The sequence below is a fragment of the Ischnura elegans genome, chromosome 4 (assembly GCF_921293095.1).
Source record: "Ischnura elegans chromosome 4, ioIscEleg1.1, whole genome shotgun sequence".
Taxonomy (NCBI): domain Eukaryota; kingdom Metazoa; phylum Arthropoda; class Insecta; order Odonata; family Coenagrionidae; genus Ischnura; species Ischnura elegans.
In genome coordinates, this window is record NC_060249.1 from 24,149,891 (window position 1) to 24,164,076 (window position 14,186).

The 14,186-nt window shown below is 36.4% G+C and overlaps 1 protein-coding gene across 1 annotated transcript in view; it reads right to left on the minus strand.

The window, feature by feature from the left end:
* The window catches only part of LOC124157146, a 119,808-nt gene that overhangs the window by 41,096 nt on the left and 64,526 nt on the right, over positions 1-14,186 (minus strand). Inside the window, exons 2-10 of the mRNA XM_046531646.1 lie at positions 12,435-12,521; positions 12,150-12,236; positions 11,983-12,046; positions 11,247-11,566; positions 9,533-9,665; positions 6,704-6,874; positions 6,091-6,158; positions 2,929-3,115; positions 2,547-2,821 (exon numbers count right to left, since the gene is read on the minus strand). Coding sequence (XP_046387602.1) covers positions 2,547-2,821; positions 2,929-3,115; positions 6,091-6,158; positions 6,704-6,874; positions 9,533-9,665; positions 11,247-11,566; positions 11,983-12,046; positions 12,150-12,236; positions 12,435-12,521 — 1,392 coding nt within the window. The remainder of the gene's footprint in view (positions 1-2,546; positions 2,822-2,928; positions 3,116-6,090; positions 6,159-6,703; positions 6,875-9,532; positions 9,666-11,246; positions 11,567-11,982; positions 12,047-12,149; positions 12,237-12,434; positions 12,522-14,186) is intronic.

A 14,186-nucleotide genomic window follows, 5' to 3' on the forward strand; every position in this document is an offset into this window, starting at 1 on the left:
CAGCTCCGCAATAAAATTTAAATTAGTCAAGAACGAACATCTCTACAGTTCAAAGTTCAGGCTATACTTTCTGACTTTGGTGCAGTGCGTATATGATTTGGGCTGTTAGTCACATAATATGCTCAGCAGTCCAGACATCTTGTCCAGTAGTCCTCAAATTTTCCATGGAGGGGAATGACGCCTTGCCCACACAGCACATCGTTGCCAAAGGACGTCCGCTGTGCATCTGGCGTGTCCTCTCCCTGTTCAGGAATTTTCAGGTCAGACAGAGGACAGCCGGCTACCGTCCTTGCCATCCATCCGCACACTGTCCGACCTCGGACGTCCAGCGGACGTCCAAATAGTGTCCCATTTGTACGAAGGTTTTGAACAGTACACTGGCAAATTCATATGCAGCGATAAAATTGTATCAAATATGCCCAAATTTCCTAAAAACTCGTGAATTAACCTATGACTCAGTAGTCATTTCGTATCTGGATACGCTGGATACTAAGATTCGTATCCGGTGTGTGACTATTTTCTTTCTCGGATGGTGCCATAGCCACCTAGAAAGAAGGCCCACGGAAGGATCGCCATTGGAAATTACGTTGTTAACGTTACGTCTCACCACATTCCAGGGATTTTTGTGGTTAAGTTTGTGAAAATTAGAGTTTCTGCGAGTAGTGAAGTTTCCGGTATTCTTTAATTTCATTCGGTGGGCTTCAGAAACTTGTTTGTGAGGCATTTTTGTTAAATATGCCTTTCACGTGTGTGGTGCCAGGATGCGAAGGTAACTCCAGCAGGACTAGACCCAAAGTTCAAGTTTTTAGCTTACCTATAGATCGTGAGTTGAAGAAGAAGTGTGTTTGGGCGATAAGAAGAGACAATTTCACCACTACGAAAAACATTAAGGTATGTAACCTTTCTCCCTGAAATTATTTGGATATAATTTCTAGTTAGAAGTGGCTTCGGGATGTTGATGAACAACTCAGGACTGAAAGTGGTGATTTAAAATATTTTAGCAGCAATTCATTTGAAAAATTTTGCATTATAGTTGTCTTTTTTGTATTCTGTCGTTCGGTTCTGTTGTGCTACAATTGCTCTGTGAAAAATGTTCTTAATTATAATATATAAATTACTAATGTATTAATATTTATAAATTTCATATTTAAATATAAAATTTATTAATATTTTTATTAAAAATCTTTTCTTTTTTATGGAAAAGAAAAAGTCAAAGAAAAGTCTCTAAAATGTATACGGCCTAAAATGGACAGGTTTCCTAATTTTGAAACCTTAAGAATGTTAAACACGAGACTAATAAGACTGTAGCTTCCTGTCTTATGTAATCTGCTTGTTACCCACAACAAATGATTTCTTGCTACAATGAAATGTTTATATACTTCGTTATTACAGGAGCAGTGCAGGAGAGCATGTCAGCCCCTGAAAAAGATGTGGAGGTGGCTATCAGAAATTGGCTAAGGCACGCCAAGGAGCGGCTGCAGGGGAAGAAGAAAAGTAATACATATGTAGTTTCTCGTGTTACATTATTTTACCAAGGAAGCCAAATAAATATTGTGTATGAAATTGATGCCTTATTTATTTAAATTCTTGTCAGGACCTATTCTTTATTAGTATCGAACAAAATTCAGTCCTAACCTAAACGTGTCCTTTGAGTGTCCTGAAGGTGTCCGGAGCTGACTCTTTCAGGACGTCCATAGGCAACCTTTTTTACTGACATGCGGACTTGCAGCGGACATCCTTTGGCATGAATTCGGGCAGCCTACAGACATCCATAGGCCAATTGGCGGACAGTCACCGGACGTTCTAAAGGTGTCCGTGTGCTGTGTGGGTGGTAGCTTTACTGTCTTAAGCACTCAACTGGAAATAGGGATACCTGGGTTCAAATCCCAGTCAAGGCAAATAAGTTTTTTTGTCAGTGAAATTTTTTACAAGTGAGATTTTGTCATTAATTTCTGCCTTTTGCCTATATGGCGTCATAAAATATTGGAAAAACTGCCACTGGCCCATCTGCAAAGCAAAACATATTACAATATTTTCTGCTGCCACATTAAAGTTGTCTTTTGCCTTTTCCCATTCTCTTCAACATCAACAAACAAATGAAATGACATCTGGCGTAACTTTGTGGAATCTTTAATTCATGTTGAACCAATAACCTAATCTTCGTGCACTTCCAAGGAATTATTTACTTCACCATCATGGTTTCATCGAACAATCAACAACATAAAGGACTTAAATAAATGCCACTCGTAATTTCATTAGAGAATTTCATTTTTATGTACAAATGGCTGGTGTCCTAACACCCCCTGCCACATACCTTTTACGTGGGGTAGTATGTAGATGTAGATATCAGGTGAAATATGACATCTACAAAGTTGAGGATGCTGTTAATGTCTTTCTTGTTATTTATTTTCAACTAGAATCCATATTGACAAAAAAGTAGCACCTATCTATATTTATTCTTATTCATAGAACTAAATTAGGATCACTTTCTTTTTTCAAGATCAATTAGGTTTTGGAGAAGTTAATGAATAATGAATTAAACTTACACTTGAGACTTGAAATTTGAGAGCATCCAATTCATCCTCTCTTAGTGTATCCATCTGGCTGATGTTTGCACGGGGATGAAAAAAAGTAGCATTATCATAATCATATTTCTGACTTTCCTCATATCCAGGAATCAATACTACTACGGTCATGAGCCCACTTCTCTGCAAGACATAATCAGGTAATGACCACATGATCTTTAAATCATACAAAGGGCTCCCATCAATGTCACCATTTAGTGTAAGTTCATAAGTTATATTTTCAGGAGTTGGGGGAGCTGTGAAATAGAATAAATAAATTTGAAAACTTGCAGAATTATGAGAACATAAGGTTTTTGTCAAAATATTAATGGTATTTCTTAAGAATAAATACAATTGTTCTTACAACATATTTCAAGAGTTTGGTTCCGTACATCTGCACAGGATGGTGTGGTGAAATAAATGCATTTTTCCTCACTCTCTCCTTCCAAATTACCAGCCTCATCTCTCTCAGGGTAAACAGTTCTTATTCCCAAGGTATAGCTGGTAGAATATTCAAAACCTTTGAGCAGTGTTTGAAAATATGCCTTGGGCTGCACATAGAAGAAAAATAATTCAGTAAAATAACACAGTACTGTAGAAAATAGTAAGAATAATCAATTTGAACCTGCAATCTCTGAAGAACAAGAGCCAAAAAGGCCACTGGGCAGCATTAGATGTATTTCCATTTGCACAGAAGAAATAACAGGAAAAATAATTTTTAACTTGAATATGTCTCTCATCTCTTTTACAATACCAATTGAAAATCAACATTATTAAGGATTTGCCAGAGGTGTATTTTTAACTGATAATAATTTAACAGATAAAAAGTAATAACTTCAACTTCAATGCAGTTTCCTGTCACTAGTCAAACTGATAACAGCACCACAATGAGGAAAACTGTGAACTAAAATCTGCCCATGTAAAACAAGCCACATAATAGAGTTTCCAGGAGGGCAAGTCTGTAACTTGGGGCACCTCGTTTGGGAGAAAGAGTTCTCGCCCAAAACTGTCTCCCGACCCAAGTCTGTCACTCGGTAGAGAGAACTGTTTCTCCCGACCGGATGGGAGACAACTCGCTCCGATGAGTAGGTAGTATGAAAAATTTCTATGGCGAATCTGATATTGGAGCTTGATTTATAGAAAAATTAATCGTGTGCAATTTTAAAATGTTTTTAATTTTATGTCAAACTCAGGGATGCAAATATTTTCTAAATTGAATGCATAATAACCTCATTATGACTTACTAAAGTCGGGACTACTTTTTTGACCACGCACAGTGATTCCTCGCTTGCAAGGGTTGCAAGGCTAAATTCAAGTGCCGGTAAATTTTGCTTGTCACCATGTAAAATTCTTCATTTCATATCAATTACAGCCTCACCAAAGTTGAAAATTAAGAGTATATTTCAAATGTGAACACAGATTTTGCTCGCTGCTTGGAAATTTCTACAAACATCTTTTGTGCCAAAATTGTGTTAATGTCAACGTGACAACTCCCTTTAATCTTCTGCTGATAATCACAGTGCCAGTGGTTGCAATTTACAAAGTTTGGAAAGGTTGAAAAACATCGGCTAAGAGTTGTAATTATCAGGGCTCCATCGTGATTGAATTGTAAACAGTGCTCTTACCATATCGATTAATGTCTGACAGCAATGTAAACATTGTCAGTGGCGTGTTCACCTCCGTTGTTCTTCGTAGGTACATTGACATTTCACGATCAAGCTATCAAGATCAAAGCTGTGTGTGAAGTTTCTTTTTCTTGTATATTAACGAATAATAGTGAGAAAAGTCACCTGTGCCACTTTTTTTGGGCTAATTTCTGGCTTTAAATCAGTGAATAAATAATTGTTTTCATCCTAACGAGCTCAGTGATTGTAAGTTGTTCGTGATGAATAAAAGAGTGGAAGTGATTTCCAGTTTTTTATTATTTTAATTGCCTATGTCTCACTTTATATTTACGGTGTGTGCTAGTATTTAGTTTGTGGATATTCATTTATTATTGAAGTACATTTATAGCTTGTGTATGTGTTGACAGCGGAACCGATTCGCGATCTCACATGTTGTGTGCAGACAGACGGTTTTGCTGAGCAGTCGTATTCGTGAAACAATGAAATGGTGAAACTCTTGTTACATTGTCATGGAATGAGTTTCTTTTAACAATAAGGACATGTCTTAGTGTTTCATTAACTATCTATTGCTTTTCATAGGAAACTGCTTAGAAGTTATTTTCCATTATTTAAAAAAGTGCTTTTCTTGCGCTCTCTGAATTAGCATTAGCTTTCTAAATCCCGCTACTTACACGAAAAGAATGCAGAGCTACAGATTATTGTTATTTCATAGGATTGCAGTGTTTTTGTCTGTTATTGAGGCTTTCCAGCTAAGTATTGGCGATGGATTTTCAGCAGGAAGAGAATCGGACCATCGAAGGACGGATAGGACAACCTTCTCCGCGAATGCGGCCGGAAATCTTCCTCCCTCGCCTCAAACGGTTTATTAATATCCCGCACCAATTTCTCCCTTCTGTTAATTGCCCCACTTCTCTTAAATGCACCTCATAAACGAGCAATAATATTCTATGGTTTGAAAGAAAACTTGCCATATTGAGAAAATACAACAAAACACTGTCGAGATACGCAATTTCTCCATGGGAGAAAGAGATACGTCGGGCTCTTGAGGGGAAGTAGCTGAAGCGCCCGTCTGGGGTGCCGGAAGGCGCTTGAGGGGGCTTACAGACTTGGGTCGGGAGACTACTACTCTCCCAGGTGGCAAATAGTCTCCTTTCTCCGGCGGGACGCGCTAGAGACTTGGGGCAGGCGACAACTCTCGCACAGGCACTTCACGAATCTCCTTTCTCCCATTTTCGGGGAGTTACCGACTTGCCCTTCTGATCATAGAATGCCAGACCAGAGTGGCTCAACTTATAGTTTATTTTCCAGGTTGTTTACAATATTTATGTATGATTAGATGTGTTCCAGAATTTAGATTTCACTACATACTTAAAATAATAGTCATGAATAGATTACACCAAGGATAAATTTGCCGTGAAAAAAATCCTTTGTCTTACCCCGGATTCGCACCGGCATCTCCCAATTGCGGCCATTAAGGTACACCAAGCCTAAATGGTGTTACTGGCAGTATAATGATTGCCAAGGTTTGGTGGTGTAACTGGTAGCAGTAGTGTAACTAGGAATATGCTTTAAAAGGAAAGCCTGGGGAGGGGGTGACCCCCCACCAGGCAACTACAGTGCGGGAAAATTTTTGAAAAATGACAAGCTAGGAAATACATTTTACACCACTTTGAAACTCGTAATCCCACCTGAAATCATTACAGCAAGGGTCATATGTCAAAACTAGGCAATAATTTAAAATATTTTTTAAAATTTCATTGAGGCTTTGTTGGGGCTAAGCCAAATGATTTTTTCGTGGCAGATTTAATCCTTGGTGTGAATTTGCGTCTGTGTTTCATGACTGCTTACAAAGTTACTTGTTGCACACAGTGCTTTGAGAAAGTGATTACTTATTTTATTACCGGCCTTATGGATTTCACACCGTTTCCCGAAGCATAAAACCAAGCCAAATTATAACTGCATGACATGTCTGCAAAACAAAATTAAAAATAATGAGGTCCAAGCATTCTCAAGTAAATGATGCATAAATAGTATAAGAATAAATGTTTTCCATGCAGATGACTTCTCAAGCAGTCATGCCACCTCCTAGCCCATGGCAAATGACTGCTTATACCATCACGGGGCCTAGGACGGTTCTTTTGATTCCCCCACCCTGTCACCGCTGGGTGGGGTTTTCTTTTCGTCCTTGCAACATCAAGAGAACTCGCTATGGAAGGAGTCATTCTTGGCAAAGATATAAATATATGTAAGATAATACATATAAGCTATGGCGAATGACTGCTTAAGAAGTAAAGGAATTTTTTTTAAGAAAAATGTTTTTTTCGTAGAAATATGATTATATGAGGTAATTTTACAGTAATCAGTCTTTTGAACATGAAATTAGGGAAATAATATGTTTGCCATTGACTATGAATTCAAAATTCACACCCACACTGAAAGTGTTAACTAACTCGCTTTTCATGTCTCCTAGATAAGTGATTCAAAGAATACCAGAAAATAGATTTAAGTAATAACCTTCATTGGGCTCCCAAAGTACTTCCACATTTAGCTTCCACTCTTCTTGTTTTTGACTTTGTTCGTACATTTCAAGTTTTTCTTGTTTGTTCTTCTTGTTCGTAACTTTGGCCTTTGCAGGATACATATTTCCAACCTTTATGTTTTTGACCATTTTTGGCTTCACATGAGCTGAAAATTTTAAGATAAGTTCCACTATCTACAACTAAAAACTTATTGTCAGTGGTATTTAAGATTAGCAGTTGAATAATCATTGATTCAAGGATATTTGGTGATCAGTGATCATTCTCCAATCTATTACTATGGTTCAGCATTCTTTAGAAAAAAAATTAAAAATTCATCCAAGGCTAACAGGTGGAAGAACTTAGGATTGCTTGCATGGAAAAGAACCACATACTAAAACCTCTAGAATAGGAAAATATTCCCTTGGACTGTGAAAAAAATTCCCCTAACAATAAGCACCATGTACTTTGGTGAATTGACATGGTCATCAAAGAATCTGGATAGTGCAATAGTCTGTCCATTGACTCTTAACCCATCATAACCCAATGTTGCTTCCAAGTAGCATCCAGAATTTATATATTTTCAGCGCTACCCTGGAAAATTTAAACTACTTGTTCTTTTGTGCTGTGAAGTTTAATGTTGAAATATGTAGCTGCCTCACTAATTATGATAGAGTAGAAATTTTTACTTTTTTGCATGAGAAGTCTTGAAATTTAATTTTTCCCATAAGCAGCTCTGGATTAGAAAGGATTAAAGCTAAAGGAACCTGGGGCCGTATTCTGTAACTCCAAACCGATCGATGCGGCACCGATTCGTCGGGTGTGACGTCACACCGACTCCCTGCAAGCAGTGGTGCGATTCTGTACGAACCCGATCGGTGCGGCTCCGACGTGAGGACGGGAGATTGTCGGTAGCCATACCGACAGCAAAAAGGTGTCGGTACGGCCACCGACTAGTGGGTTTCATGAACTCCCCGGTGCACATTGTACGTTTTATTTTGTTTTTACCTCATCACCGAGTAAATAATGAGGTTTGCTGCAATGTTATCTTTTTCTGCCCATCGAATACGCCTTCATAATTCACTGTGTCACCATCTATATTGATTACCTTGACAGAAATATAAAATATTGGTTAATAAACATGAGGTTTGCTAACATATAATGACTTTCTCTCATTTATGTTACCACTTTCACTCGCTTGTAATAGGATTTATTTCTCTCTATCATATCATTTATTTGCTCCTTTGACATAAAAAAAGATATTTTTGATTAAATATATGTTTTGCCGCAATGTTATCACTTTATATCACTCTGAATAGGCAACTATTATTTCACTCAATCATCATTTGGCGTTTCTCTTGGCATAGAAATAAGATCTTTTTATTTAAGTATGAAGTTTGCCACAACGGTATCAGCTTCTTTCATTAGTAATAGGCAACTATATTTCATATTATCGTCAGCCATTGATTCCCTTGACAATGAAAGAAGATATTTGTTAATAAGTATGAGGTTTGCCGCAATATTATCATTTTCTCTCACTTGGAATGCGCAACTTATACATATGTATTTCACAATTTCTTTACTTCCTCGTCATTACACTTCTTTTAATTACACCCAGCTCCATATTTTTATAACAATTTCCTAACTTGTTCCTGTAATATAACATTTACATTTGCTTTTGAATCCTATAGTATATGCAATAGTAATAGTTATCCTATGTATATATACGTTGACGTTCCATGATTTTTGTCAGCTACGGTGCCAATGGCATAACCTTCCGTTGATAACATTTAGACGGAACTTACTTAATGACAACTATATTACCAAATCATGAATAAATAGCAATATACGGAACCAATATTTAAAAAAAAGAAACTACGATCTCAAGGATAGGTTCAATAATTCATTCCAGCAACAACAATCTCCATCACATATGAACTTTATTGTGATGTTGTAATATTGTTTCTTTCGATTCTGTAGGTGCAGCATTACTACCACACATTATATATGCATTGTTAACAACTAATCCAATATCGATTATCTTAATATAGCAATAAGTCATAATTTCCGCAAATAAAAAGATTGAGAATGACGACAACAAACTGTGCCAATGAGTCTTCACTTGTTTTTACCCTTCTTTCATTGGTGGTAACACGCTAGATGACTTCTAACTTCGGATATATTCGGATTTTCCCTGTTTGGGAAGGAAGGGGAATCGTACCAACTGGTTTGAAACCGACGACCTTACAGAATCGCTGAAAGTGCCATCGTCGGTACGGAAACCGTTGTAGGTACGGAATGAAGTCCAGTCGGTGGGCTTGAAAGGGAAACAGATCGGTACGGTACCGATGAAATACAGAATGCGGCCCCTGGTTCAATTACCAGTCCAGGTGAATGTTTTCAATAGCAAAAGACGTGTACAGCATTTATTTTATATAATTTCATATTTAACTTATTGAATGCTTACTCAAGTAATTAATTAATTAGAATATTGGATAATTAAATGTCCAATCTCCATCAATTAAATTTTTCGATCCAGATCTCATTATTTTAGTGAATTTGAATCCAATTTAATTATGTATCAGGTAAATAGCAATATCTGTGGATATTTGGATCTGATGTATTCTATCCAACCATCCCTGATGAATACCTATAAATGAACCGAAAATAGACAAGCTAATTAGAGATATTTTAATTAAATGATATTTAAACCAACTAATAATTTAAAATAAAATAAGACTTTAACAAGTTAATTTATTTTCCCAGTGTGAATAACTGAGCCTTTTTAAATTATGTCAATATTTTTCACATTATTATTTAATAATACCTTCAGTTGTCCTAATCCATTGACTCACAGCATTCTCCCCTATTTTTGACCGATTAATATCTAATCCTTGAACCCGAACTTTAAAAGATGAATTTGGACTGAGATGATCCAGCTTCATAATTGTCATATTTGTCTAAGAAAAGGATAAAAGATATAAATAGATTGACAATTAATAAATAGACGATAAAGAAATTCCAGATTTGACAAAAAATAAGCTGAAATAAGTACTAATAGCAAACATCAATTCCTAGGATTATGTAGTAGCAGAAATAAAAAATAAAATATGTAACTGAAAATGACACCTTTATATACAGAGAATTCAAAAAAAAGTGTCCAATGCTTTGAGAGGCGGTAATAACGAGCAAAACAAAAAGAAAAAAATTTCACCAAACCTTGGTCCAGAAATGCAAACATAGGTATTTTCTGAGTTATGTACACCAGTTCGTTGTGGCTGAAGATGTATATATGCCCTTGTTCTTAGGATATGTTCAGCTTGACATACATTCATAGAAGGTGCTCAATGTCAAGTCCGTCCATGGCAATGCATCCCTCTGCTCTTCAACATATAGTATCACACACTCTTGGAAATTCTTTCCGTAAATTCTCGCATGCTTTGAAGACAGTGTCTGCATATCCTTAACTGGGGTGGCATAAACTATTGCCTTCAATTGATAAACAAAAATCTAGGCGGGGCCGGATTTAGGATGTGGGTGGCCCGGAGACCATTTTGTTGGGAGGCCAGGAGGCCCACTGTTTCAAGGTGTAGCAATTAATGCCAATGTTAAAGACTACATGTTAACCGAAATACAACCTTTCAATTTTAACCTTCACTTTTAATCCCCTCATGCACAATGGTTTTCTGTTTTTTTTTCAGATTTTGTGAGATTTACCTCTATATTGGCAGAAGGCTCATGGTTTAGTGGGTGGCCCAGGGTCCACTCCCCTTGGGCCCTGATCCCTTTGATTCCGCCCAATATGTGGGGGATTGGGGTCTGGGGATAGGGACACCAAGGTTTGGGGCCTCCCCGACCAATCTAGAAGTCCTCAAATGCCAGAGTGAAATTTTCACGCATGTATATTACGAAGGAAACGTGCTGGTATGCTATCATGCATAAGCCACTTCTCCTGCCATCGCTAACATGACACATCCTCCATAAAGGCAGGTAAGACATTAACAAAAAATTGATGATAGTGAGCCCCATTTAACATTTGTGGTAAGAACTGTATGAGACATTAGGAAAAAAGATGCAAATAGGTTATTTATGCATGAGGGATGAATTGTCATAGACGGATGTCACATTGAGCATCTCCTATAAATGGATGACAGGTTTATCATATCCTTAGAACAACTGTATTGCAGTTTAAAGAAAATATGCGAGTTCGGACCAAACATCTTCAGCTGCTATGAGCAAGTGTATTTCTCGATAAAGGCTTGTTATATTTTCATTTTTTGCTGGATAAGCACTTCTCAAAGCATTGGACATTTTTTTTCAAACAACCTGTATATTTAGTTTAATAAATGCTTGGTGAGATATTGGCATACCAATCGTCTCATTACAATTTACAGTCAAGTAACATACGTTACTTGACTGTAAATTGTAAAAAGACGATACGTAATAGGTAATTACCTACTTATATAACTATTTCCAGGGTAATATTTTCCAGCTAAGTCAAAAGCTCAATCACAATGAGAAAATGAAATAACCTAGCTTACATTGCCAACTTCTTCCCATTTGCTAGAATTCTCACGCCATATCTGGACAGAAAATTGGCCTGGTGGAGAAGTCACAGGAAATGGATCCATTGAAGTATTATTTTCTTCATTCCACAATGACGTTCCTGTCGCTTCCAAGAGTGAGTCACTTGGAGATTGGACAGAAAAAATATTTTTTGAAGGAAATAATTCACCACTGAAGTCAACAGCACTTTGGATCTTCCAGGATATATAAGCAGTCACCTCCAGGTCCCTGAGTTTAAGATCTTGACAGTGCAGACCAACATCAGTAATATACCAAAGATTTTTTGGCACTGGTTCTGTGCAGATAAAATAAATTAGATAAAAAAATTAGAATGATGTAGCTGTAATGAATAATAAAGTAAGAACTGATTCATAATTTTCAATGCAAGCATAGATGATTAATAGAAAATCCATATTTCAAGGAAGGATTAAAATCAAAATGATCCTCTCACATTCTATTTTATACAGCACAAAATTATGAATATTTTTAAGCAGAAGTAATGCAGCAGACAGAAGATAGCAATGGTTAAAGAGAAACCTTGTGCACTGATAGCGTTAAATATGCTGAAAAAAATTCATGTAGTTACCTCCAATCAAGTAAAGGAGGCATTAAATGTTTATTCTGACCAAACTGAGCCTTATTTGGTCTTTTTTTTAATATAAGTTATGCTTACTATTAAGGATGATTTCAAAGAATGCAAAACATACGTACCTTTCTTCTCAACGATGGAGTCATAAACACAACTACACTCCATTAAGCAAGGAGATGAATTCATCTAAAAGAAAATATTGAACAAATAAAGTCAATAAATGATTGTCGAATTTAAAATTAAAAAAAAACAGATCATGAAATTTTAAGATGATGTATATACACATTACCAAACAAACTAAGGAACAACTGGACTGGTTTCTAACACTGCTGTGTACTTCCAAAGCATGTTCAGCAGATGGACAATTTTTAGGTAGCTGTAAAAGTTAACAGATATTCATCAACAAAAAAAACATAAGAATACCTTCAGTACACAATTTTTATCATTGTTTCATAGAAATACTTTTACAGCACAACTGAAACAAAATAATTAAAAAACGATACAAAAAACCTACAAACTAAAACAATAGAAAAATGCCTTAATTATTATCTAAATAAAGAACACAAATTATTACCGGTTTAATTCTTTTAACAGAGCAGCGGTTATAAAGTCCACGGCATGGATCAGTGCCAGTCTTATTTCTCTTTAATACAGCCAATACCTAAAATGAGATACAAATAATATAAGAAGTCTTGCGGGTGACATAACGTTTGATCAAAATATAATAAGGCATCACATCAATATTGGATGCATAGTCCTAAAAATAATAAAAATGCAAATAAACTCATTCAAAAAGTCATAATTTTTATACCCTGACAAGAACCCAATTCGTTTGTAGAAACATTTTCACTTTATCATGCTCACAGCACTGAATTTAAAATCCCAGTTAAATCTAGATTTCAAATTTCATTCATAACATTTCACATTAAATTTGCATTTTAAAATTATTACTGAATTTCCCTGAATAATTAGATTAATTCTATAGATCCATAGAAAATATTTCAAAAGCCAGATTATATACATCATATTCATCTAAAATCTGAATAAAGCCTAAATTATTTACATCACGTAGATCATGTTTGAACATTCAACCTATGCAATTAACCTAAATCTCTCATTTAGTGATGAAACTGACAAGTTTGACAAGTTATTTGTAAAAATTATGCGACTGATACAATTGGTGAATTACTGGGTCACTTTTATACCAAACTATAAAATGATTAAGAAAATTCATTTCCACATAAATTTCAGCTTGTTACCTTCAAAAGACATTCACTAGATAAAATCGAAAATTTTGGAGGTTACCACTTTGCACAAAAATATTTAGTAATATTTTCTGGTAAATTTACCCACTATTACGAATTTAATTACAAATGAGTTTTAAACTTAGGGCATATTTGTGTCTTCTTTGTCAAAGTATTAGCGTAAAGCCATCATTAGCCTATGAAAATCGCAATTTCCATAATTCCCAAACACCCCTTCAGCTGGGAGGAATTCCCCATATACTCCCACTTCCCTTCATCCCCCGTTCATTGTTTACTTTTTCGTAAAACGAAAAATAAAGCAGAATTTAGAATGAAATTTTCTTTAAAATGACATATTATTCATCATGTTAGCATGCACTTAAGCCCAGATATAAATTTGGAAATAACAGCGGCACATCATTTTGACGCCGACAGTAGTTACGGGCCTATCCTACCCTAACAGCCGCAACAATATCTACGCGTGTGGCGGTGTGTTAAAGCTTCAATTACACGATCATTTTTTCCGTCTCATCCGAGCGATTGCTTCAATGATGGCGGAAAATATGACCGTTTCACACATAGAGTATCGAAGCATAGAAGCTCTATGGTTTCACACAATTATTTTCCGTGATGGTTCCAGGGATGGAAATTTTATCCCTTTCCCCATCATTCGGCACGTCCCATTTTACCGCTGCTGAAGCCATCGCTCGAACTATATTTCAGCCAATCAAAACGGACGGTCGCTAAATGCGATTGTGACGCCACACTAGGCTTTTAATTGAATGACAGCCGTAAACAAAAAAAAATGAGACGCATGTACTGCCTAGAATGTAATACAGTAATGAGTGGTCTGGGATGATTGGGGTCCCTCGGATGGGGTTCATGATGGGGCCCTTCTTACCGGGGTTTTCGGGGGTCCTCCCCCAGAAATTTTTAAGAAACTATATGGATTTTTACGCAAGTCTGCTCCTTTCCCCCTGGGTGTCAATCAATGTTTTACGAAAGCCGGGAGCGTGTGGACGCGGAGTTTTGGCGTGCCCTTCGCCGGAAGTCGCACGCGAAATAAAGCGAATTCGATTAAA